Raw genomic sequence first — 26,637 nt, 5'->3', positions numbered from 1 at the left:
GCTAGTGTAAATTAGCCCGTTATGCAAATTCCCTTTCCCGTGCCGTTTCCCCTTGCCCGTGGATCCCTTGCCCGCGAGCGATCGCCTTTGTTGGAGCTTTTAGGCGGTCTTTTGGTCAAGCCGCCGAGCGAGGTCAGTCGTAGCCCCGGGCGATGTCGACCCTTTCGCAGGTAGTCGCCCGTGGACCAATCACAGCGTGCGCTCACACGGACTGACAAACACACAGACAGATACACAAACAAACTCCGCCCCCTTTTCCCCCTTTCCGTTTTATAGACAAGGGATAGTACACCGGGACTTCACACGGACAGCTGAACACACATGGTGAATTCGGATTCCATAAAAATCGTATAGCATATGTTATTAAGTATCTACAGATCAGAATTTTAATCATTTGTATTTTTTGCTGTCTCTTAAACCAGCCATTTGTTCAAAATAATTCGTTTTTTTCAAATTCAAACAAAAGTTGCAACAAAAAACGTGATCGCTGAAATTGATTATTGGCAACGGTGTATAAAGAAAGTTTCTTTTTGTTTTGCTATTTGATCAAGTCATAAAATTAATTGCTAATTATTAATCTTAAAGACCAAAATCCATTGTTACAGGTGTCTCACTAAACTAGTGATGAAAAATGGTTGGGAAATACCATGGAAATACTTAAAGTAACTGAACTAGACAACTAGTCTATGGTGGAACTGGAAAGAGAGTCTGTGGTTCTGTGCTGTGCTTAATGCTGATATGTTGCAGTCGTGACAGCATGGCTGTAAATCTGGTGTTTCAGCCTTCAATTGAGATTAACTACAACATAAAATTAAATTACATGGTAAGTTATTTCTTTTCCATAAAGATTGATGAAAAATGTAAAATTGTGTGAAATGTCAATGGTTTCTGGTAACTGAGCTTTCCTTACACCCACAAATAAAAATGTGCCAAGTTGTAATTTCGAGAATTGACATCTTTTTTATAGTAATCCAGCTGGAATTGAAGCAGCTGTTTGAGGGCATGAAACACAGCGTCAGATCTCATCAGGACGGCAGTGACTGAGCCACACAAATCAACGATGTTGGAATCAATTTTACTTGACAACTTTGAAAAATCAAATATTGTTTCATCTTTATCCTAGAATAACTCTTCCCCCTCCGTCCTCCACCAAGAAAATGATGATGCCGACGTCGGATCTCTTTGGCCGATTCAACAATTACCACGTCGAATACACGACAGGTATTCTTTTTCCCATGACAAAGTTTGGCAAAACTTGAATGCAAATTCCTCGGTCAGTCAGTCGGCGATGATCAATACCAATCATCACCTTTTGGGTAAAGTGTTTTCTTGGCTTTATAATTGCTTGATTGTCATGGATTTTAAGAATCGATTGTGGTGTTGTTTTGATAGGTGGAGTTAGTGAATTTGATGGAATTGTGTTGGCTGTCAGTCGCTGTCAAGTTGGCGACGTCATCGAATCGCTTGTGTCGTCAGTTTCGCCTTTACTCCGACTGTATTTCTCACCTTGCCTAACGTCTGCAACATCTGATATCAAAATCGAACGTTTGAAACTATACCGCTTGAATGTAAGTTAGTTTAATGATGAGCTTGTATACATTTTAATTAACTGGCATTTGAAAATAGGAAATCAATCAAAATTCTTGCGGCAGTTTTATCATCTACAAGTGGCTGGAGGACAATATTTGCTCCTTGTCCGTAGATAAGTTAACCAAATGTTTGCTACTGGATCAAACAACTCCGTTCAGGTAACTTGTTTTTATTTAGAGCAGTTAAAACTTAAAACTTGACATTAAATTCTTGTTTCCAATTTACCGCGAGTGGTAGCGTGAGCAAAGAACTACAAGAATGCGCTCAGTTAAACGATCACCAATGAAATCGATCCTCAGATCCGGTCAATTTCAATCGCAAAGGCGTTACTGAAGTGCAAACTGGCATCGCCAACTCAACGGGAAAAATTTGAGGCTGACCCTTTTAGAAGTAATGTTGAAAGTAAATTTTATCGTTTGCACGCTATTAACCTGTTAAATTATTTCAAGGATTCGCCTTGTCTAGTGATTTTGGAGCGGGATTCAATCCTAACCGTCACAGGATACAAAGGGATATTGTTACGAAATCATTCGTGCTCTCCAAAACCTGTACAATTTTACGTGAGACAATTGACTTAACATTGTCTGAATCCGAGTTAAATATTTCATTTGCAGGTACGAATTAAAACTTCCGAAATGCCGAATGGCAGTTGGAGCGGAATGATTGGAATGATTATTGATCAAGTCAGGTCTTTTTAAGTTATTAAATCTTTAATCGCTTAAATATAGTTTTATTCGACGCAGAAAGTTGATATTGGTGTTGGCCCGTTTTCTGTCACCCATTCCCGATTATGTTTTAAACGGGTTTTTTTTTTTCGCGGATTCCTCCTCCGGCGGAAGAAAACCGATTGTTAGCTTGCACGAAACCCTTTCATTTGGAGGTATTATTTTCGCGTTAAAGATAATGATCGAATTTAATAATTGGCGTATTCCCAAACAGACTTGGATTGCTTTGATCGCGTTGGTGGCTATTCTACCCGTAATACTCTGGATTTATTTCAATTGTTTGTGCCCTCGTTACAAGACAAAATGTCCCGTTTTCATGAAGAACTAATTTTTCATTCTCGGAGTTCTCATGGGTCAATTTAAAATCATTTAATTTTTGTTATTTATCTTTGAAAATTAAAACCCTTTTGTTTAGCTGGACAAAAATTGCACTCCATTGGATTTGGCTTAGTGGCTGATGGACTGGCGCGATAACGTAGGAGAAGAGATCGACCATTTGCCTTTAGCTCCAACCAATTTCCATCACTCGTACCATCTCGTACCTTGAATATGCAAAAAGAATTATAAGGTAATTATTTAAAATGTTAATTTAAGAAATTGCAGTTCGTTTTTTTTTTGTAAGTTATTTTATTTTACTTACGTAAAGTTGATGTTGGCTGACAGATAATCTAAAACAACGCCTCCTTTGAGCGGCCCGGACAATCCTTTTGGGTTACCACTCCATCGAGGCTTAACCGAGGGTACGTAATTACACGTTAGTCAAATCTCTAAAGCTACAAATTCAATTTATGGTATTACCCAGATGACGCGGAGGTGTTGCCTATTGAGGGGTTTTGGTGACAACAAGTCACTGAACGAAACGCTGAACCAAATGAAAAAAAATATTAAAAAAGGTAATGCTTGATACGACATGAAGCTTTTTCTTTCGCAGAGAAATATCAAATATGTGTATTTGTTTGCGACCAGCGATCCTTTATATACAGTCGCGGCTGAAAGTTTCTTTACGTGTAGCTCCAAAACCCGCCTTTTTACTGTGTATTGGCGGATGGTGTTAGCCTATGGTAGAGGCTGAGCTACCTTATTTGCTCGTTTCTTTATTTTTTACCGCCCTTCTTTACTTAACTCTTCCTCTTAACATCGATTACTAATTTACCCGCGATATCGCAAACGTTATACGCATTCCTATTGCCTAATACTAAAATGAATCTAATCAATGCAGAAATTGTCATAGTTACAAACTGATCAATCATCTGTCATTTTAACGTTTCATTTAAGAGCTATTGCTAGTTTATTGGGCATCGATGCAATTGCCTGATTATCGGCCATGGTTACCTATAGTTTAGAAAGCCGCGCCAACAAATCATTGTCGGAGGTGTAAGGGGGTAGGGGGTAAAACTTGAGAAAATCGAGCAAATAAGGTAACTCAACCTCTACCATAGGCTAATACCATCCGCCAATACACAGTAAAAAGGCGGGTTTTGGAGCTACACGTAAAGAAACTTTCAGCCGCGACTGTATCCAAGCTATAACCAGACCGAGTCCTTTCCGTCTATTCGGCGTGAAGATCAAAACCCGAATTTCAACACGTTTTACTGCTAAGCAACTTAAACAAAGCGAGTGTCAAAACATCGTTTTACTTGTGCATACAACATTGGGGCAGAAACGCGTGTGTCATGTAACAGGGTATTTTTTTACCGTTTTGCTCATGCAGCATCAAACAAAACGCGATAGGTTCCGGCGGTCATCAATTATTCAAAATGGTAGACCTGTCAATGTAAAAGACAGGATAAGGGTAGCTTCTGTAAATGTTATTCATTTATGTTAAATAGCAGCCAGTAGGATCTCATTGTTGATTTGCGGTTACAAACTCCATAGGTCTAGAGTTCAGGTATTGTCAATCAATCATTTGACACAGTGCGTTTTAGATACTTCTAAATCATTTGCAGAAATACCAGTTTTTTTTTTTTGTTCGCTTCTCCTGATGTTTACGTAGGAACATTTAAGTTCATTTTTGAGTTAAGCGTTGTGAACGTAGCGGACGAACTCTGACCAGAGAGTCTATCAAGTTTTAGCAATTTCGTCAAGTTTCTTATTTTATTAATTCTATTCAACCGTTTTATGAGAAGCTTTAATTGGTATTTTTTTAAATTAATAATTTGCCTTTTTTTAATCTCTATTTTGAGATTTTCTGCTCCGGCCGCAGGAGCAAGGATCATGTGTTTGAAACTTAGATAAGTTTGCAGTAGAATATCTTCAAAAAAGCCGACTGTCCTTCAAACGGTTCGAAATTGAAGATTTATTAATTCACCAAAGAAATGAGTTAAATGACTCAAATGTCGATTGGTATATTTAAAGTAAGTTTTAAGCCATAACCATTTGATATTTATTTTGATATTGGTTTTTGTAGTCCCATCCCCAGCAACGTCAGCCTGCAGAAAGAAAAAGGCCAATTTCCATGGCCTTCAGACTCGAAGGTCACGGAGATCATTACGTAAAACGTGTCATGCGGTGGTGTAGAGGTTGGGTGAGAACGGGACGTGTTTGCTTCATTATCAAGCAGGTAGAATAGCCGCAAGTCTTTGGAGGTAAGGGTGAGAAAAAGTTGTATAAAAGGGGAGAGAAAAAAGGTCATAGTAATCAGTCGAGTGAGCATCTTTGACGCAGTAACACCTCTATTCTTCGTCGTAATATCAGTTCGCAATCATGGGTAAATGTTCATTTTTATTTCAAGTCGTGAATCAATTCTATCTTGTATTTATTTGTTGATATGACTAGTAATTAATGTTCAAATCATGTATCGTATAGTTAATTATGGCGTTGTGTTGCTGCCGGGTGTTGTATCGTTGATGTCGACCACGAGAGAAAATCTTATTAAAGGAGAAATAAGGCGAAAGAATTCAATCGAATTCAGTCTGCATATCCGACCCGGCAACAACGGCATTTTTTTGTCGTATTACCAGTTCGCAATCACGGGTAAATATTCTGTATTTTTTCGTGGATTTTAGTATCAATTTCTATTTGTTTTCCTATTTGGTAATATATCCATGATTTTTTAATATTGAATGTTGTCTAGTTAACTATGCCGTCGTGCTGCAATTGGTTGTTGTATCGTCGATGGCTTGGTCGATCAAGGGTGTACCGATGTCTCCTAGGTACGGCGGATACCAAACCGCACACCAAACCGCAACACCTCCGCCTTACTGCACAACAACATACGCAACGACTAGTTACTACACCGAAGTTGCACTGTTAGGTGTACAGTTACACCACCACGGGTCAAGATTATTACACCACAACTTGTGCTGCTCCAAGCTACTACACCGAAGCCCCGAAGTTTTGTTCTTCCCCGAGGTACACAAGACACAACCAAAGCGCTAGAGTACTACACCACTCAGGTATGCTGCCTCAACCTACGACACCGAGGCTTCAGCTTAGTCGAATTCTACACAGAAGCGCCCAAGTACGATAGAAATCAGTCGAGTGAGCATCTCCGACACCCAACACGGCAGCCCCGAAATTTCGAATAAACTTCGTTTCAATCAGTGGAACGGCAAAGAGTGAAGGTGAGCTCTATATTATTTTAATTTTGCGGAACATGTACTAATGACATTTTTTCTTCCTTGTATGTTTTTCGGAAAAGACGAATTCTACTGCAATCCCGTCGGATTGAAAGGTGAAGATAACGGCGGCGTAGCAGTCGTACGTGGACACCGCGTCGTTAAACTTGACATTGTCGGTCGGAAAGCCGAACTTGACGATAGTCGAACCATCACTTAATACGACAAGTGCGTTATTGCCACGGGTAAACATTTTATGCTCAACGAAATTCATAAAAGTGTTAATGATAACACCTTTATGGAATGTCGAACAACTTTGATAATCTTCCTGTTAGATAGTATCTGAGAGCCTATTTAAACTGCTAGCAATTTATTTCTGTAATTACGAATCACTCTAAAAATGGCATTTATTTTCTTGCTAGGTGTTAAACGATAATATGTCCCAATCCCTGAGCGGTGCCCCTAATGATTTCCAGGAGTACGTAACGCTGTTCCGCAACATCGATGGCGATAACAAAGGCCGAGTCCCCCTAAATATTTGAGCCAATGGACAACCGAGAAGATGGAAGCGGACGGTGTTCATTTGTTGCGAAAAGCTAAGATTGAGGGTGCAAGTTTCGAAGATAACAAGGTCGCATTCGACGAAACGACGGTAAAAAGGTAATCAGTTATTTCAATACATGTCTTAGGCTCCGGTTTATTTAACCACCAAGGCCCCGAGTATTACACTACAACCTACGCTGCCCCCAGCTACTACACTGAAGCTCCAAAGTATTACTCTGCCCCGAGTTACTACACCACTAAAGCATTTGGATATCACACCACGGCCCACGCTTCTTCAGTTTACTAAAGAAAGTCTCCTAAATACTAGCCAAATTTCAGTTTTATTTAATTGTGTTCACAGTTTTCGGTTGTATAATAGTTACTAGTCACTGGTATTGTTGTTCTTAAATGAGAAAATACATTTTTAATAAGGGTAATAATCTTGTATAAGACATCTCTTAACACCTCCAAGCCATTGCGATGGGTCCTAATTTCGTATGTTGGAAGTGAGTGTGACTATTGCTCTAATCGCTCTGCATTCGGAAATTTTCTGGTGTTTGGAAAACACCATTTCAGGGTAACTTACGAAAGACTGTTAAGGGTTTTCTCTAAATTTGTGAAGTTTGTATTTTCAACTCATTAATAATTACTTAAAGTAAATGTAAAACTTCAAATTTTTAAGAAAAATATTGATAAGAATTGCTTTATTGTCCCACCTCCACCCACAATTCCACCACACATTTTACAATCACATACATACATACATACACTTAATTAACCTGTTGGCTGCCACGCCATACAACCCGTAGGTCGTACTCTCTGTACTACTCTACGCGCCATGTCCTAAAGATCCATGACCAAGGTGGGACTTGCCATTGCTGACAAGTCCGGGCTGACACGGTGACAGGAGAAGATGGAATGCACAATGCACATCCTCTAGAATCCATCACCGTATCGACAAGGGGGAAGTCCCTATGGTGCATTGCCTAACAGGCGCCTTGCGGCGAATTTTGGGCTGGAGCGACTTTCCGACCCCCCGGCATGAAAACCACGAGACCGAACAGCGCGGCCCATGCTAAGCAGCTAGGGGAGAACAAAGGTGTGGCAGCCAACGGGTTAACTAACACAAACGCAATAATACCAACAATACGATGATTCACGTTGATGAGGAGTCTCGGTGCCAGTCGCGATTTTCCCTTTCCAATGCCAGAAGTATTTTGTTGGCGAATTCTAAATCAGATTTTTAAAAAATTGCACAGGATTAAAGTACAATACACACACCTAAATGTGAGGAACTTGTAAATGATGAACTTACATCCATTCACTCCACCGAGTTTCGTTCGCACCAGGAGCAGGGGCAACATCCGACGGAGACGGGTGACGATTTTTAAAGATGAGAAAATCCATCTTCTCGACGTCTCCTCTTCATTACCTGAATAAAGACAAAAAAATTCTTATTAAGTGACATGTCAACAAAAGTTAAATAATCTCTCGTCTATAAAACGGAAAGGGGGAAAAGGGGGCGGAGTTTGTTTGTGTATCTGTCTGTGTGTTTGTCAGTCCGGATGAGCGCGCGCTGTGATTGGTCGTCGAGCTTACCGCCGGAGGCAATACGTCACCACCTCTATCCTACAAGGTTACCGCCGGAGGCAATACGTCACCACATCTATCCTACAAGGTTTCCGCCGGAGGCTATGTCGCTCTACCCTACAAATTTACCGCCGGAGGCCAAGCGTGAATATCCTCTGTCGTGCAAATGTAACGCCAGAGGCTAAGCGTGAAGCCCCTCTACCCTGCAAATTTACCGCCGGAGGCTAATGCACTCTTGCAAAGGTCGATTCATTGTCGTTGCTGTTGGTGTAGTGGATATGACTCTGGCTTCACGACGCAAGGAAGGGTGGTTCAAGTCTGCCTACCGCCAACATCGTTTATCGTGTATATCGCCGTGACAGGGGATGGGTACGTGTAGCAAAGGATCGGTACCGACGAAATATCGTGATAAAAAATTTTTCACGCACGAAAAACACGACATTGACGCACAACAATAAAGTGGTTTCGATTATTGCAAAAATTTTATGGAAAGCAATGGTGTAGTGGTTATAGCACTGGCTACGTAATGTCGAGGTTGATGGTTCAAATCTCAGTGAAGATTAATCTTTTTTAAGCATAAAATATTGTTTTAACCAATGATTTTGTTAGCCATCACTCAGACAAGTCAAAATTTCATCAAATAAATATTTTTTTAAACTAAATTAAAAAGAAAAAGCATAGAATTAACGGAACAAACACGGTGGCCAAGCGTGAAAATTTTTACACTACAAATTTACCGCCGGAGGCAATGCGATACAACCTCTATTTGGCAAACTGACCGCCGGAGGCCATGCGTGAAAAAATTTATACTCGGCGGGCAATATAAAAATGACGGGCAAGATGTAAACCGCAAAATTAGACCAACAACTTTACGTAACGCGACGTAACGGGCAATATGACAATTACGGGCAGGGTGTTAACTGACAACAGAACAATTAAATAGCTGAAAGTCAAAAATAAAATTGACAGCACCGACAACGACTTGAACAAAATGCCGCCTAAAAGCTCCAACAAAGGCGATCGCTCGCGGGCAAGGGATCCACGGGCAAGGGAAAAACAACGGGCAAGGGAATTTGCATAACGGGCCTTTTACACTAGCCCAACTAAAGACCGGCCCCGGACGGGCATAAAGTTACTAGTCTCTTGTCTATAAAACGGAAAGGCCCAAAAGGGGGAGGAGCTTGTTTGTGTATCTGTCTGTGTGTTTGTTTGTCAGTCCGTGTGAGCGCACGCTGTGATTGGTCCACGGGCGACTACCTGCGAAAAGGGTCAAAAACACCCGGGGCTACGACTGACCTCGCTCGGCGGCTTGAACAAAAGACCGCCTAAAAGCTCAAACAAAGGCGATCGCTCGCGGGCAAGGGATCCACGGGCAAGGGGAAACGGAACGGGCAAGGGAATTTGCATAACGGGCTAATTTACACTAGCCCAACTAAAGACCGGCCCCGGACGGGCATAAAGTTACTAGTCCCTTGTCTATAAAACGGAAAGGGGGAAAAGGGGGCGGAGTTTGTTTGTGTATCTGTCTGTGTGTTTGTCAGTCCGTGTGAGCGCACGCTGTGATTGGTCCACGGGCGACTACCTGCGAAAGGGTCGACATCGCCCGGGGCTACGACTGACCTCGCTCGGCGGCTTGACCAAAAGACCGCCTAAAAGCTCCAACAAAGGCGATCGCTCGCGGGCAAGGGATCCACGGGCAAGGGGAAACGGCACGGGAAAGGGAATTTGCATAACGGGCTAATTTACACTAGCCCAACTAAAGACCGGCCCCGGACGGGCATAAAGTTACTAGTCTCTCGTCTATAAAACGGAAAGGGGAAAAAAGGGGCGGAGTTTGTTTGTGAATCTGTCTGGGTGTTTGTTTGTCAGTCCGTGTGAGCGCGCGCTGTGATTGGTCGTCTAGCTTACCGCCGGAGGCAATACGTCACCACCTCTATCCTACAAGGTTACCGCCGGAGGCAATACGTCACCCCCTCTATCCTAGAAATTTACCGCCGGAGGCAATACGTCACCACTTCTATCCTACAAGGTTACCGCCGGAGGCCATGCGTGAATATTCTCTGTCGTGCAAATGTAACGCCAGAGGCTAAGCGTGAAGCCCCTCTACCCTGCAAATTTACCGCCGGAGGCTAATGCACTGTTGCTATGGTTGCACTATCGTAATGGCTGATGGTGTAGTGGCTACAGCTTTGGCTTATGACGCGAAGATGGGTGGTTCAAGTCCGCCTCCCGCCAACATCGTTTATCGTGTACATCGGCGTGACAGGGGATGGGTACGTGTAGCCAAGGATCGGTACCGACGAAATATCGTGATAAAAAAATTTTCACGCACGAAAAACACGACATTGCCGCATAACAATAAAGTGGTTTCGAAAATTGTGAAATTTTAACGGAAAGCTATGGTGTAGTGGTTATAGTACTGGCTTCGTAATGTCGAGGTGGATGGTTCAAATCCTAGTAAAGATTAAACTTTTTTTAAGCATAAAATATTGTTTTAACCTATGAATTTGTTAGCCAACACTCAGACAAGTCAAATTTTCACGAAAAAAATATTTTTTTTTACAAAATTGAAAAGAAAAATCATAGAATTAACCGAAAAAAAAGGTGGCCAAGCGTGAAAATTTTTTAACTACAAATTTACCGCCGGAGTCAATAGGAGAATATCCCTCTATCCTGCAAATTTACCGCCGGAGGCAATGTGACACAGCCTCTACCCTGCAAATTTACCGCCGGAGGCCATGTGTATAAATCTATACAGAAACATTTTACTCACAGAGAAAATGAAAGAATATTCTCAACCCTACAAATTTACCGCCGGAGGCAATGCGATTCAACCTCTGTTACAAACTTTACACTCTGCGGGCAAGATAACAATGACGGGCAAGAAGTAAACGGGCAACAAACAATTTTTATCGCTGTAAAAATGAAAATTTGCAAAAGTGATGGAGGTTCAAGCGGCTAAAAAGCACATCCCGCGCTGTATATTATATTAGATAACCTTGCCACGCTAGATAGCACTTTTTACTCCAAACACTGTAGGCTCATGGAAGGTGAAAAACACGGCAACTTCGGGAACGGGCTCCCGCAGGGGGCCCGAAATCACGTTAAAAAAATTCTTCGATACGAGCAGCTAAAACGCGATACTCGAAAAAGCAGATGCAACGTTGCCAATCAGAATTTCTTTTCACGTTCAAGACTGATCGCTCAAGGAAGGCCTTTTGCGAAAAAGCCCGACTTTACACTAGCCCAACTAAAGACCGGCCCCGGACGGGCATAAAGTTACTAGTCTCTTGTCTATAAAACGGAAAGGGGGAAAAGGGGGCGGAGTTTTGTTTGTGTATCTGTCGCTGTGTTTGAAAGTCCGGATGAGCGCACGCTGTGATTGGTCGACCGTTTTCTACCTGAACAAAGGGTCAAAAACACCCGAGGCTACGTCTGACCTCGCTCGAAAAAACGACAAAAAGACTAAAAGGTCGGCATCACCCGGGGCGGGCGGGCTTGCTTTCGTACGGGGTGGGAGGGGGGGTCGAGGGTTGACACCCACACACACATACATATCGGGCAATGTGGGAGAAGGGTGGGGTAGAATTTTTCCATTGGCAATTTCAATGTCCTTCATTAAATTTCTTGGCGAGTGCTGGGTTTGAACCATGGCTTCGAATACACGTCGGGGATGAGTGCACGGCAAACATTCCCCGATCGAGTACGCTAACCACTACACTATGAACGGATATGGAAAAGTAACTTGGATTTTCAACCAATTCATGATATTGTTCAATTTCCATTTAGTTTTGATTTAGTTTTTTTCTCTTACTTAGATTATTTATACTATACGTGACGCCACTATTATACTAAATTTAGGAAAAATAACGGGCAAGAGAATCAGCTTAAAAAAAAGGATTTCAATTGCGGAAAAAATAGATCCACGGGCAAGGGAAAAATAACGGGCAAGGAAATTTGCACAACGGGCCTTTTACACTAGCCCAACTAAAGACCGGCCCCGGACGGGCATAAAGTTACTAGTCCCTTGTCTATAAAACGGAAAGGGGGAAAAGGGGGCGGAGTTTGTTTGTGTATCTGTCTGTGTGTTTGTCAGTCCGTGTGAGCGCACGCTGTGATTGGTCCACGGGCGACTACCTGCGAAAGGGTCGACATCGCCCGGGGCTACGACTGACCTCGCTCGGCGGCTTGACCAAAAGACCGCCTAAAAGCTCCAACAAAGGCGATCGCTCGCGGGCAAGGGGAAACGGCACGGGAAAGGGAATTTGCATAACGGGCTAATTTACACTAGCCCAACTAAAGACCGGCCCCGGACGGGCATAAAGTTACTAGTCCATATATAATAAAAGAACAAGCTTTTTTAGGAGGAGCCTGTTTCTGTCCCAATGAGAGCACGCTGTGATTGGTCAGTCCAGTCGCCCATCAAGAGGGGTGAAAACCGCCGCAGGTTTTCACCCTCCTTGCTGATGGTCAAATAGGGGGGGGGGTTGCTGCAAAGGGGAAAGGGGGGGAAGACAATGGGGTAAATTTCCGCGCCGTTGCAAAAAGAAGGGTGGGTTCTGGCTCACACTCACAACGCAGTACGTGCATCGATTTCTACGCGGCAAATATCGATATGTCAAATAGCACCAAATTCAAATCGGTATTTCTGTTCGAAAAATACTGTTTCCGCCCCCCTCCCCCCATAGATTTCCTCTCAGATCAAGTAACGTCTTATTTAAAGTTTAGCAATTAATGCAATATTCTTTCACGCGAAAATGTACTTATTGGCGGGTAGAATAACGAATAGGAACCCACGGGCAGAATAACTATGGACGAGTTATCCCAGGAAAGATTCGAAATTTAACAATATAGGTAGAAAATGACAATCTGTTGACTTGGCACGGGCAGATAGTAAACGGACATATCTTTCTTATAAAAAGATGACATTCAAATAAACATTTAATCGAATTTAATTAAAAAATCAATTGAATTCTAATCGCCCAATCAGCAGGCAGAAAAAAACGAATAATTATCGAAATAATAACAATAGAAGAGCCTGTCACTACGCAAGAAAAAACAATTGTTTTGTCTGGGAAGCCTGGGCAGATTTTCTACTATAACATTGGCACGGGCAGATGGGCAACGGCCCATGAGAATATAGCAGTAAATGATCAAAACTTATTTTTTATTCATTTTGCTTAACAACCTGGGATATAATCATAGGAAATGAATTACCCGCAATAATATTACATTTGTTAAATAACACGAATTGCTATCACCAGGAAGCTACCTATGAAGAAACGGACGTTGCCAAACAAGATTACATTTGGTTACGTCTGGCGCTGTTTACGTGCAACTCCTTGCTTTAAAAAAAGTAGAAAATGATTCCGACTTTAAGCTAGACCCTAAGTTCCCCGGTCTCGACCGGGCTCAAGTTACTAGTAGTCACATAATACATATAGATACATGGATCTAGTTTTTTTGCTCAAAACTTTAAAGGCACGCTTTAAAGGCACGCTTTAATATGCTTAAAATCTACCTGACAATATTGAGAACTGATTACATAACAAAAATCACTTGCCAGTCTTTTAAAAAAAATTCCGGAGGTATACCGGAAGTGACAACAGCGACTTAACCATTGAGCTGTCGTCAAAATTAGTTCAGGATAATTCTCGAAACCGGAAGTACGCGTACTTAAAAAAACAACATGAACTTTACCACAAATTTGACGAGGATCACGAATATGTGGTTCTTTTGCTCCTCGAATTAATATTTACTGAACTACTGTCTAAAATGAGCAAACCGGAAGTGGAAAAAAATTACACATTATAAAAAATCTAACAAGCGAGCTTTGTTGATCGTCAGTTTTCACAAAGAAATGTCCACACAATAGCTCTGCCAATGAATGTTTTAAGAGATTTGCAAAGTAACTGAAACTGACTGTAAAGCCATCTAGCGTTAGAAAAAAGAAACGTCTTTGAAGTAACACTTTGTTTTCGCGTAAGAAGGGCCCGATTTAGGAATTAAGATAGAAAAGCAAGCTTATCAGCTCGCCGCGAAGGGATAGTCGTAAGCCAGTTGAAAACTGTCTTAAATGAAAAATTCAGGGCTAATTGTTATTCACACTTTTCTTCACAGACTTTTTGGTCTTAAAACGGGATTTTCCCGTCACAGTTCAATATCCTTGCAAGTTATTTACGTTTAGTTTGCTCAACTCATATATTTCTATTTTAACAAATAAAGTTCAATAATTGAATTTAAAAATAACCATCTTTTAGTCAAATAACTGCAAAAACATGAATGCAAATCTGGTTATTGCGTCATGGTTGGGACATCAATTATTGCGTCATTACGGTGATGCTATGGACATCTGGTGGTGATTAATTTAGACCTAAATTGCAAAAGTTGTAGTCGCAACCACCAGATGTCTCTAGTGGCAAAACAATTATTTTAGCAGTTTTTCATTAATTACGGGAAAACTAATTAAGTAAATGGAATCTTTTTTGTTCTGGTCGCACCGCATATTTTTTGTCTAATTTTTAAGATCAAAAAGTCCGAAATCTGTCGTACAACGCCCGAGCTATGGAGCGGGACATACAGACAGACAGACAAAGTGACATGGTTTTTATTTTTCTGCGTATGCGATTATTAGCTTCGCCCTTCGGGCTCGCAATTAAACAGACAAAAAGCTTAAAGCAAGTAGAATATTAGTAGATAATCTACCAAAATAAGTAAATTGTCGGGTACCTGGATAAAATCCCGTGGTGAGTAATTGCAGGTGTGTAGCAGCAAAAGCAGCGAAGCCTAGATGATGAACATACGTCGGGAAGATAACGTGGGTGGAAGACTGGAAGTCACTCTTCCGTCCTGTACAAAGGGCAGCATTGGCTTATGGATCTCTTGCGTGCTCTGCAAAATTAATGTATTACATTAAATGAAAATAAATAACAGTTAATAAAGCATATCAATCTTTACCTTTAGTCCTTAACTAAGAAGCACACTGAAATTTTCATGATAAAAAAACCGTAATAATGGAAATCACAGCAACAAACAGTCCTCATGTTGAGATTTCCTGATACTAAAGAAAGTGTCATGAAGTGGTGACATGGTGAAAGGTGGTATCAATGCTTACCTTTATCATACAAGCATGATACAAGTGATGAATTTAGAGAGGCATCAAGCAGAACTAGAACATGTTTGTACACACATGGCATTATTCACGTCACACTCTTCATGTCACTGAAACTTTAATTAGCAATGGGACAAGGAAATTCTTTACGTTATTTACAAATTTACGGATGAGAAATAAAACTCTACCTATCCCTTAGCTGGGTTGACTTCTAAACAGAAGTAGAAACAGCCATATTAACAGCAAACATGCTGTTGCAGGTTACACCACCAAAATTGTGAGATTCAGAAAAGATCCTATGTTCATGAACAAGAATACCTATGTTACATGAAAATCTGAATTGTAATGGTCTGGTAGCAGTAATGGAAAAATACCTTGACTCGACAGATTTGTATTCCACTAATATGTGGGCTTCAAACATTAGTTTTAGACTTTTGACAGCATGATGGGTCTATTGGGTGGAAAGTGACTGATCGCTAAGTCAACTTGTTGGAATGACTGACAGTATGGATCTAAAATTTGAAGAAATAAGTTGGTACAGTATAAAAATAAGGAAATCAGGTCAAGATAAACCTACAAAGATACGAAGTCAATTTGTTGTATGAAATCACAGGAATATAAGTTTAAATTAGCAACAATTTGCTTCGACCATTCCGCCTCGTTTCACGATGCGAAAACAACAATGGCACACTGGCGACATCTAGTAATGATTTTTGAATCTTACCTTATCAATGTGAATTTCACATTGATCAAAAATAAGTTTGTCATTTCACAATGGCGCCGTCCTCATTATCGATCGTGACTCGTGAGTTGCTGTTGCATATTCAAATCACTAATCAATTAATTAAGAGCTAGCATGCGCCCAACAACTGAAGATATTTCCGACCGCCAGATGTCCCTCTTCAGTGCCCCAGACTTGGTGGCATGTAGACATTGAGATGGATTACCACAAGGACTTTTAGAAAGCGTCACTAGAATGCGACACTAGAACGCCCACATTTATATTACCGACAGTAGAACGTCTAGATTTTAGTAACGACACTGTGCCGGGAAACTTCTAAAATCATAACGACACTAGAACGTCTCATGCGTCACTAGAACGTCCATAATTTAGCGGGAACGTCCAAATTTTAGGGACGACACGGGGGAAAACTCGAACGGGAACCTTACGGACACACGGCCACCGAGTTCGCACTTCGCAGCACGCGCTCGCCAAGCTCTGCGCCCAAGGCCACCTACAGCAGGCATCATTCAATTTTGTTTATTTTTCGTCATGATTCTATTTTAAAAATTCGAACCTGTCGTTCCTCTATGTCTTTTCCGAGACGAATGTTAAGCAATATTTACCCTCGAGTTCAAATTTGTGTTTTCTTTCTCTTAGCTTTATATTTATTGTTTTATTTTGTATTGTTTCTCGGACGAAGGAGGATATAACAAAAGTCAAAGAACGAAGGAACATAAGGACACAAATCACGATCACTCTCTCTCTATTCACTCCGTCATTCTCTCTCCCCTTATACTTTCTCATATATTCAACATGAAAAGTATTCGATCGTCGTAGATCGAGAGTTAAAACCTCACAGTTGTGATGGACGGCAAGCATTTCTATAAGGGACTAGTTATCTAGACCTCGACGAATATACGTGGCGATTGTTTTGTTGCCGTTGTTGTTTTTCAATCCGGCATCTCTCTTTTCCTCATCAAATAAATGCAGCTAGAAAATGTATCTGGCTCAATGTATCTGGCTAAATGTCTCTGGCTGATCACTCTGGATCACTCAGCGTACGCAGTCATTAGCATATGCATGCATAAGCCAATGGATAATAAAAACTACAGCTCCCGTATCATTATATCTACTGTATGTCATTTCACTTCATATCTGATTGTGTTCATTTCCCGCAGAGTGGTATTACCGGCCAGCACCACAGTCATCCGTGCACGCAAGAATAAGAAAAGAAAAAAAAAACGTGGTTTTGCTATACTAAAATGTAACGTCAGGTGCCTAAAATTAGTCTTTCTTCTTTTTCTTCTTAATTTTACGCCTCGACTAGTCAGTAATAGGCACATTGTTATACATCCACTCGGCTATGGCTGCTTAATTGAAGGCGGATTTGATATAGAGTGTTGTAATTGGATATTCAGCAACTTTCGTCTTTCGACAACGTATGTTGTGATGTCCTTAAACCGTTAGCCAACTTTTTGCAATCCAGACGAAAAGGATGCCGGATATTTGTCACCTAGAAAAATGGATTTAGGTTGATCCGGTTTGTCTCTTCATAATCCATAACGTTTTAATAATTATTTGGTTTGTTTTTAAATCATAGATTCCTCTAAGTTTGCTTATTAATCAATTGAACGAATCAGGCGATTGATTTAAATTCCTAAAATTCGTCGCTAATATAACGGTTGTTGAAGGTCCATCCATACCCATAGGTGCATACGGCACTTGGGAAGTCGACGGTAAAATTTAAAATAACTCATTAGAATAAATTAGAATTCGACTAAAGTGTAGTATTTTCTAATGCATTATTGCATTTCGTAAAAAGAGACAGAGGTAAATATTTGCTTCGCATTTATCTGTAATTAAACTTTTGGATAAATTAATATTGGGCAAATTTTTCAGATGCTACCGTTCCTTCCAAACCATCGCATTGCATATGGCGGTACTAATTACAGTTCCGCTAATATGCTCAACACGGATTCGTCGGTTCTCTTTTATCCGTCATGCACGCGGATTGAACGATGCGGCGGATGTTGTAGCTCGGACCTCCTCGTTTGTGAGCCCATCCAAACTGAAATCGTCCATTTCCAGGCGCTCAAGACAATTAATTTACAAAATATAATAGCTGCAGTTATTGCACGATTATGATCAAGCCTTCAAGCGTACGTGCCGAATGCGTGTCGTTGTGAATGCTCCAAATCGACTACCGTCGCAAATGCGAATCCGACAACCAAACCAGGTATTATTTTATCACGGAGTAATTCGAGTAATTCGAAACGGTATTGGGATTCAAGAAACTGCATTTGCAGATGCCAAGACCACGGCTACAATAAACAGTGTTCCACTGGGTTCTACTACAAAGAAGATGTCTACAAGGATGAATTTGAAAATGAACTGTTTAAGCCAAAAAAGACAAATTACAAAGCCATTTCTTTGACAGGTGCCAACCATGATGGGGTATCGGCCGGAGAGACATTGATTTCGACTTTTTCGATAACGAAACTGACAGCCGCAACTGGCCGTTATTCCTTAATAGATTAACAATAATATCGTGATTGACCGCCGACCAGCGCTAACGGCACGAACTGTCTGCAAGCAAGAGGACAAAAAGTCACGAGTGGTTTCAGTTTTCCAACAACTGGAACTTTCACAAGCCACGCCAAATACGCAATAATTAAAGCAGTGTATAATAAATGCCATGAAAAAATTAATTTTATCGTTCGAAACTTGTTGATGCAGGATATTAGGCTACGGAATTGATGAAATACACACATTTTTACGTTTTTGACGAATTTCTTTTTTCAACTGTTTCAAGGTAATGACAATGAGTGCTTACCTCGGTGCTTAATTTAATAGTCTTAGAACTTATAGCTCGCCGAGCGCGTGCTGCCAACAGAAGACCTGCCGGTGGTCGTGGTGTCGGTGGCCGTGTGTCCGTGAGGTCCCCGTTCGAGTCTACCCCGTCCTAGTGTCGTCCCTAAAATTTGGACGTTCTAGTGTCGCAGAGACAAAACTAGTTTTAAATATAGACGTTCTAGTGTCGCGGAGACAATTGTGGTTTTCCCGTTCTAGTGTCGCCTCTAAATGATGCAAGTTCTAGTGACGCATGAGACGTTCTAGTGTCGCAATGATTTTTAGAAGTTTCCCGGCCCAGTGTCGTTACTAAAATTTGGACGTTCTAGTGAAATGCGGACGTTCTAGTGTCGCGTTCTAGTGTCGCTTTGGAAAAGTTCTTAAGGTAATCCGTCCCAATGTCGCTATGCCGTCACGTACAGAAGGAATCGTACCATGATCGTACTACTGAACTTGGAAAATTAAAAAATATGTTATCTCTGTTAAATAAAAATATACTCTCAGTTCTTTCTGCGAAACTCGGTAAATTTCACCGCTTATTTATCGGAACGTTTTTATCATATCTTAGAATAAAAACAGATTCTGATATAGGTCCGGGTAGGGGAACTGGACGAGGCGTTTGTTAGTGGTCGATCCTAGCACTATGAGCCCAAGTTTCGACTCCCCGAAAATACATAACATTTATCACGGACTTATTATCAAACAAGTAAAATTATCGATGGGAAATGAATATTATTAATATAATATGAATGGACGGCAGTTCGTATAGGAATTAAATTCTCTTACGAAGTATACGATGGGAAATAGGGAACAGCGTTTGTTAGTGATCGATCCTAGCACTATGAGTCCAACTCGAAATCCCCGAAAGCCGGTGTTTCCTATATTTTAAAAAAGATAGTATTTTTTTTTTGCTTGCTTTTCATTTCCAATTGTCACGACTAGAGCCGGAACAATCTCTAAAAAAAAATAATAATAAATGCGGATATCCGATTTAGGCCTTTTCCCTGTCAACATTTTAATCAATCAACTATCAGCAATCTAGAAAAATACAACAAATGTCCCTTTTTCTTCAATAAGAAATGTACAAAAAAAAAGTAAGGGTCATAGGAATTTTTCGATTCCGTCTATACAGATTCTTATTCTTTTTTTATGATTCTGCGCTCCTTTCTTTTAAAAGCTACTTCGCATTCCACTCGTTTAGTAGTTTTCTTTAATAAATTGGGCTGCAAGGATTTTAGCTCGAGAGTGCCATTCCCAATTGTCGGATTTCAGGCGAATTTTTGGGGGGTGTATAGTTGACCTGGCATCTTTCGAGTGGTAGATGGATGCTTTGTCGTTGGGGAGGACATTATTAAGACTTCATGTCTCCTTTTCTTTTGCTGTTTCTTGCTACCACTCTTGCTCGATTTGCCCCTAGCTCTGTTACCATCAACTGGACTTGGATCGCGACTCGTTGTTGTACAATTTGAATTTGGGAAACTGAAAGCTGACTCGCATCCGGAGCTCGAGCTGTCGGCAAGACTGGGTGTTGGACTAACCTGAGTTTTCGTCTTGTATGGCTGCAAGGCCTTTTCTGACATATTCAGGGACACGGGCAAAGTTGTTTTGACCATCTCGACTTCTTCAACCTTCTGACCGACCTCGAGCCGGAAATCTAATGAAGCTGGCTGGTGCTCTTTTTGTCGGTTAGTCGGAGAATGACGAGGATCGGGTGGCTGATTAAATTGTGGCCGCGTAAAATTACGTAGAAGGAAGACGACCAATACTGCTATGACAATCACCTCAACCACCATAAGAAACAAGTGCTGTTCAATTGTCTAAATAAAATACAAAAAAACATCTTTAGTCAGCTAACAAAATCCAAAAAAGGAAATCGTTTGGAAAAATGGGTCACTTGAGCTCGAAGGACCAGATTCTCCTCTGCCAGTTTGTACGCCGAGGTTTTTAATTCGGCCATATCCCCATGAAGTTGACTTAGTACGACTTGATAACGCTCTTCTTGCGTGCTCATTCGCTGCAACGTGTCGTTCAAAGTCTAAACGGGAAAACAAATTTCTCAGATGACATTGATGTATTTTATTTTTTAAATAGAAATTGACGGAAACGAACCTGTAGAGTACGATTTAACGATTTTTGCATATCGTCTACTTGGCGTTTGTACCGACGGCTAAGCTCTTCCAAATATTGGCCGGATAACGACATGTTGCGCTCCAGCACTTTAATCCTGTTATATTAGTAATTAAGATTTATTAAACGTAATTATTTAGTATTGGTCTACTTCACTCTACCTGTTGGAAAGCCGGACAAACACCGATTCCTTCTGTGTCTGCTGCTGACGATGTTGTTGTTGCTGTATCTGTTTGCTCCTGGGGCTGCTGTTGATCATACTGTTGATGTTGCTCTTGTTGTTGCTGTTGTGGGGGGCTGCGTTGCGGGTGGCTGCGTTGTGGGAGGCAATGGGCTTCGAAGGCTCAATTAAGAAGCCATCATTTGGGATAATGGTCTCCATTCCGATTGGTAGGTCATCCGACGACGTCGCTACTGTTCCCATTTCTTCAGAAAATAACTGCTCCAAATTTTCGAGTTCAGTCTGTTCAGCACTGGGCTGCTCAGCAGCGATGGATTCCACTTCACCGACCTGTTGAGCTTCAGTACACGGATTTACATTTTCAGGCACATCCAACTCCACAATTGAGGGTGAGACTGATTCCAATGAAGCTGGAATGTGCGGGTCTTCTGGCAAGATCCAGTGGCAAAGAGCTTGAATAGTCAACCGAGTCCATATGGATTCAGCGAAGCCAATTCTACCGAAGAAAATGTTTGATCAAACGACTCTTTCTGACATTGGAGGAGCAACGAAGAGTGAAGCCAAGGCAGTGAGGCAAGAAATTTCAATTCTTTCCATTCGCAGCTGAGAGATCCGTTGAAAGCTCGTGACACATTGACCGGCTCGACTGCTGTGTAGCAAACAGTCGGGTGTATCGCTTCGTTATTATCTGTTTCGTTAACGGTCACCATCACACTTTGCGGAGCAGGACTCTTGGTAAGGACTTCGGCTGCTTTCTTCACTATGTTGATGACAGCATCTTTGGCACTCCCAAATAAATTTCTTCCTTCCACGACGACATCGGTGTTGCTGTTATTTTTTTTGCAAATCAAAAAGCATTTCTTCCTCTGTTGAATCCTCTTCTTGACGGTGTGAAATTGATCCCGTCCGGGAATCTTCTTCATTGTCTAGCACCTCGTATTCGCTGTTACCGTAGACGTGAAAAAGTGAGATGGGACAAAAATGTTCCTTGCCATAGTGACTGACCAATTCCACCTATCAAATTAAACAATTATTTTTAAAAATGAAGGAAAACATTCTCCATTTAGTTATCTCACCTTAACGAACTTGCCAAAGAGCTGCCTTTCCAGTGTGAAACTTTGAATGGACCTCTCATCAGCGGCGGTGAACAGACCAATCAAAGCCCAATCCCGAGTTGGATAACGGTCGCTAATGTAAACGCGGAAATCCTTCGGCGAGGATGAAAATAACTCGAAATTGGCAATGCCCACCTAAAAATTAGCAAGAGGAAGTGATAAAACCTCAGAAAAGAAAAATCCAAGCTAATCGCCTTACCCTTAGAGCTTGAATGGCTTCACATAATTCAATCACGAACCAAATTTTCGCCGAGCAGATACTTAAAAAATATTCATCTCTAGACGGGTCCAAAATGGCAGACGTGTGTTCAGCTTCGCTGTTGGCATCCAATATTTTCGCTCCGCAATCTGGCGAGGCATAGTTTTTTTGTCGCAATTTTGGGGTGGCAGACAATTTAGCAGAGGTTTGCACACCAGTACTTCCGTTTGCACCTACACAATTTGTGAATGTTGAAACAATCAGTAAACTTTCTCGATTTTATACACACAAAACTATATAAAATTACACTATAAAACTATAAAACACCTTTAACGTCCATTCACTGAATGATGGGATGTCATCTTCACTAGTTCCACGTACTCTCGTTGTTACGGGTCACATTGTTGGTCACATTAAGCACATTATTTGTAGTTAGAACATTTTCCAGTTTGACATTGGGCTCAGCATCAGCAGAGATAACCTCACTGGCAGAAATCTCGGGATAAGCAGATTCTTCTAGAATTTCGGTAGAAGATAAAACTTCAATACTCGGTACCGATAGATCCGTGTCTAGATTATCCACAGGCACTTGATGTCTTCACTTGATGTCAGGTTGCTGTTGAAATAATAATAAAAAATAAATAAATATGATGAAATAGATTTAACAGATGGATTGGATAATCACTAAATACATAGACGTGAAAAATACCCATTCAGTTGATGTGGTATAATGAAAAGAAATAAAATTCCGAAGGAGACTTCAAAGAAAATTTGACATAATTTAGTCTTCTTTATCTATGCTGGTGTGTACAATTTTAAAAGATCCACGTCACCTGAATGATCATAATCCAACTAGCTCGATATAACAATGGTTACATCAGTGAATTTCTAAATAGTGGCGTTTCTAGAAGATAACCTTGAAATTCTTGCTTCATACTAATGTTCAGAGACAAAAATGAAACTTTTTCCGTTGAATTAATAACCGTGTTTATTAATCACTTTAATCAATAATTCAGATAAAACCAAAATCAATCAAAGGAAAATGCCACCACATTCTTTCAGAAGCCAAGCTTCAACCATGCTGACAAGTGACAACAAAACAAGAAGAAGGAGGGGCTTGACGAACCCACCCACCTAGCCCTCGTCAACCACCCACCCACCCAACTTCGAAATGCCGATGTTGGACGACGACGACGACGTTTGGACAACGTCCAAGACCATTCCTCTCAGCCCCACCCCCGTTCATACTTCATAGTCTGTCAACACCTCTTAGTCTGTGGTCTGGTCTTACACTTTAATCTTGCTTTTATTCTACTGGAAAAAAGGATATAGTAGCATAAAATGAAATACTCTAATCCTGAAATTTCTTGGCACAATCGTGATCCAGTATTAAGTATCGACTTTCAGCCACAATCTAGTGATGGCCTACTCAGATTAGCAACGGGAGGGAGTCAAGGGAATGATCCCTCTGAAATTCACGTTATTGTGGCAAGTTTCTCGTTGGGTCTTGCTTTTTTTTCACAATTGGATTACAATCTTATTTTATTTTGCTCTTATTAGATGTGGAGTGTAACGGTTGGACAAAATGGAGCAGGTTCTGTGGAATTCCTTTGTGAATTAAACCGTCATGAAAAATCAGTTAATGCAGTCCGATTCTCACCAAATGGAGAAATGCTAGGTTCTGCTGATGATGGTATTGTTCATCTTTCAAAAAAAGCTCTGAATATTTTCTGAATTAAATGTTGAATGTTTGAAATTCATAGGAGGTATAATTATGATTTGGATGCACAATCATGATTGGAAACCTAAGTCAGACTTTTCTGATTTCTCTGCCGAAAAGGATTCTGAAATCAAGATTAAAGAACAATGGACTGTTAGTAAAGTTCTTAGGGGACATATGGGAGACGTCTGTGACATGTGCTGGTCTCCTGATGGCTCAAAGCTTTTGTCAGGGTCTGTGGATAACACAGCCATTTTATGGGATGTCATCAAAGGTATGAATAATTAATCTATCAAGTGATATTGACTAATAAAAACACTGTTAATTGCTATTTTTAAAGGGAAACGAATCCAACTACTCTCAGAACAAGAGGGATTTGTTCAAGGAGTAGCTTGGGATCCCAAGAACAAATTTGTTGCAACATTAAGCAGTGACAGGAGCTGTAGAGTTTACTCACTTATGACAAACAAAGAAGTGAAAACAATATGTTCGGTATTTCATTTTATTCTTCAACTCATTCCATTTTGAAAAAAGCTAAAGTGTGTAACTGGAATTAAATTATTCTTACAGGTGCTAATAAAAAATGCCGATGGCGAAGAAAAGCCTAACCAAATTTTTCACGATGATACCCTCATGACATTCTGTCGTCGCTTGAACTTTTCGCCGGATGGTAGGATTCTCTTTGCCCCTTGTGGCCTTTTGGAACTTGATGAGGTTGCCACTACCGATGACAGCGAATCCACAAAGAAAAAAATCTACACCACTTACGCATTTGTTCGCTATGATGATTTCTCGAAGCCAGTTGCGTATTATCCATCATACGATGGCTATTCGGTTTCTGTTCGCTGTTGTCCGATCCTGTTCGAATTACAACCAGGCCAGCCATCTTTATACGACATTCCTTACAGAATGATTTTCGTTGTCGCAACCGAGAAATCTATTTTGCTCTATGACACGCAGGAGAAAGAACCTTTTGCACGAATTAGTCGTATACATTACACCCGCCTTACCGACGTGGCCTGGTATTTAGTATATATCGACGACGTTGTTCTTGCATTAGATTTATAGTTTCCACGTTTCTCTTTCAGGTCTAGCAATGGACGGATCCTAGTCGTTTCATCTATGGATGGTTATTGCTCGATTGTAACGTTCAGTGATGGCGAGCTTGGAAAACCTTATGAGACCGTGAAATGTGTGGAGGAAGCAGTCTCGCCAAATTTACCTTCCAGTTTCCAACCATTACTACAGGGGGAAATATTCAAAAAAAATGTTCAGCCGGTAATCGATGACGAAGATTTCCACCTGGCCTACGAAGTCAACGAAATGACCCCGGACACTCCTGCTGCACCTTGTCCTCCTACCCACAGCACGTTGAATTCCGAATGCTCGACCGCCCAGGAAAGTCCGAAATGCGTCAACGTTCGCAACAGTCCGAGACGTGTTAAATTAGTGACGCTTTCCAGTCCCAAGAAGTAACCCTGTTCCTGTAGATGTTTTATTTCGTATGTAAAAAACGAACCCCTTCTTACCTAAAATTGATCCTTATGTTTGTGTTCAAGTTCGAATATAATTTACATTTAAAATATATTATACGCTGATGAGAAACCGGAAGGCTTAATTTATCAACAGATATGATGCGGTTTTTCTAAACTTTTCATAGAATAACAAACAATACCCTTTTTTTAATGGCGCATTAATTTCACTTTGTCCCCGGGTTGTAGATTACAGATTTTCTATTAAATTCTTGTTCCCAGAAAAATGAGAAATTTTTTTCTAGTCTAGGAATTTTTATTTGCAGTACAAATCGAATCTCGAGCCTGCTGTTTATGAAGATTTCCGTCGATCGGGCACTTGCCGTCTCGGTATTGCCAAGCAAGGATTCTTCGAGGTTAATGTAGATTTCGCCTTATTACCTATAACAATTCTCCTCTAAAACTGCTTTTAGATAAAAAGTAAGTCTTAATGGGACTTATTGGAAGAAAGTTATTTATTGGCCTCCATCGGGTGGTAAATGTGGTGACGTCAGGTAATTCCAAGGGTAATTCGATACCGGAACCGGACCGAAAAGCCTACGATTCTCAAATTTACAAGGCGCTTTTCTTATTAAACCGTCGGGTCGGGATTGGCTTTCTTTATCTTTTTAGTAGAGAAATTTCTTGCCGGCCATGTCGTTTTTTATTCAACGTTTAGAGATACTTGAGGGGAAAAGCTGTCGTTTTAGTTCCGAAAACTAAATCGATCGTTGCAGTTAATATAATTCATTCGACCTGTATCTCTGTGCTTTAAATATGAAGTAATTGATTTATTCTTTCTTACGTAAATCTAACGTGTAATTATTTTTTTTTCGCACAAAATTGTTGCAAAAGCACGGAAAATAAATGCGCCACTCTGGACCAGGTATAGGTAAAGAAAATGTAGATAGATGTCGCTAGTGTTTGTTTGGTTTTCACCAAATGCGGCTGACAGACTGTCATGGCTGACTGTCTGTGGTTGGTGTTAGTATGTTAAAGCAATGAGCTTTCTGAGCTTCTGTCCTTCGAGTTTCAACTCTGGTGAGATTTCAGACTTGAAAATGTTTTAAGTGTGTGCTTTGTAATAATTGTTA

General features: G+C 40.8%; 3 protein-coding genes and 1 long non-coding RNA gene across 8 annotated transcripts in view; 2 read left to right on the top strand and 2 right to left on the bottom strand.

Moving 5' to 3' along the window:
- The window catches only part of LOC124326368 (speckle-type POZ protein-like), a 315,941-nt gene that overhangs the window by 202,762 nt on the left and 86,542 nt on the right, over positions 1-26,637 (top strand). The window lies entirely within an intron of this gene.
- Positions 7,308-16,064, bottom strand: LOC124326737. Of its 4 annotated transcripts, none has more exons than XR_006915762.1 (8): positions 15,841-16,064; positions 15,491-15,628; positions 15,305-15,412; positions 15,120-15,232; positions 14,963-15,065; positions 14,735-14,896; positions 7,731-7,847; positions 7,308-7,645 (listed from the first exon to the last, which is right to left on the bottom strand). It is a non-coding gene; the product is annotated as an uncharacterized LOC124326737 (long non-coding RNA). The 4 variants fall into 4 exon arrangements; XR_006915761.1 differs by lacking the exon at positions 15,841-16,064 and adding an exon at positions 15,694-15,827 and having other exon boundaries at positions 15,305-15,434; XR_006915759.1 differs by lacking the exon at positions 15,841-16,064 and adding an exon at positions 15,694-15,827.
- LOC124326307 (SUN domain-containing ossification factor-like) lies at positions 19,684-22,667 on the bottom strand. Of its 2 annotated transcripts, XM_046785051.1 has the most exons (6): positions 22,313-22,543; positions 22,075-22,248; positions 20,979-22,012; positions 20,800-20,914; positions 20,585-20,725; positions 19,684-20,507 (listed from the first exon to the last, which is right to left on the bottom strand). In XM_046785051.1, exons 3-6 carry the CDS (start codon positions 21,239-21,241, stop codon positions 19,959-19,961), a joined length of 1,068 nt encoding a protein of 355 aa, XP_046641007.1. In that variant the 5' UTR covers positions 21,242-22,012; positions 22,075-22,248; positions 22,313-22,543; the 3' UTR covers positions 19,684-19,958. The 2 variants fall into 2 exon arrangements, with proteins under 2 accessions (XP_046641007.1, XP_046641008.1); XM_046785052.1 differs by lacking the exons at positions 19,684-20,507; positions 20,585-20,725; positions 20,800-20,914 and adding an exon at positions 22,640-22,667 and having other exon boundaries at positions 21,680-22,012; positions 22,313-22,545.
- Positions 23,493-25,617, top strand: LOC124326168 (chromatin assembly factor 1 subunit B-like). Its single transcript, XM_046784849.1, has 6 exons — positions 23,493-23,800; positions 23,873-24,005; positions 24,076-24,306; positions 24,373-24,524; positions 24,603-25,054; positions 25,121-25,617. The coding sequence occupies exons 1-6, from the start codon at positions 23,654-23,656 to the stop codon at positions 25,506-25,508; spliced, it is 1,503 nt and encodes a 500-aa protein (XP_046640805.1). The 5' UTR covers positions 23,493-23,653; the 3' UTR covers positions 25,509-25,617.

Source organism: Daphnia pulicaria, chromosome 2, assembly GCF_021234035.1.
Source record: "Daphnia pulicaria isolate SC F1-1A chromosome 2, SC_F0-13Bv2, whole genome shotgun sequence".
NCBI classification, from domain to species: domain Eukaryota; kingdom Metazoa; phylum Arthropoda; class Branchiopoda; order Diplostraca; family Daphniidae; genus Daphnia; species Daphnia pulicaria.
Note: the sequence above shows the minus strand (reverse complement) of the source record. Positions and strands in the feature narration are given on the sequence as shown.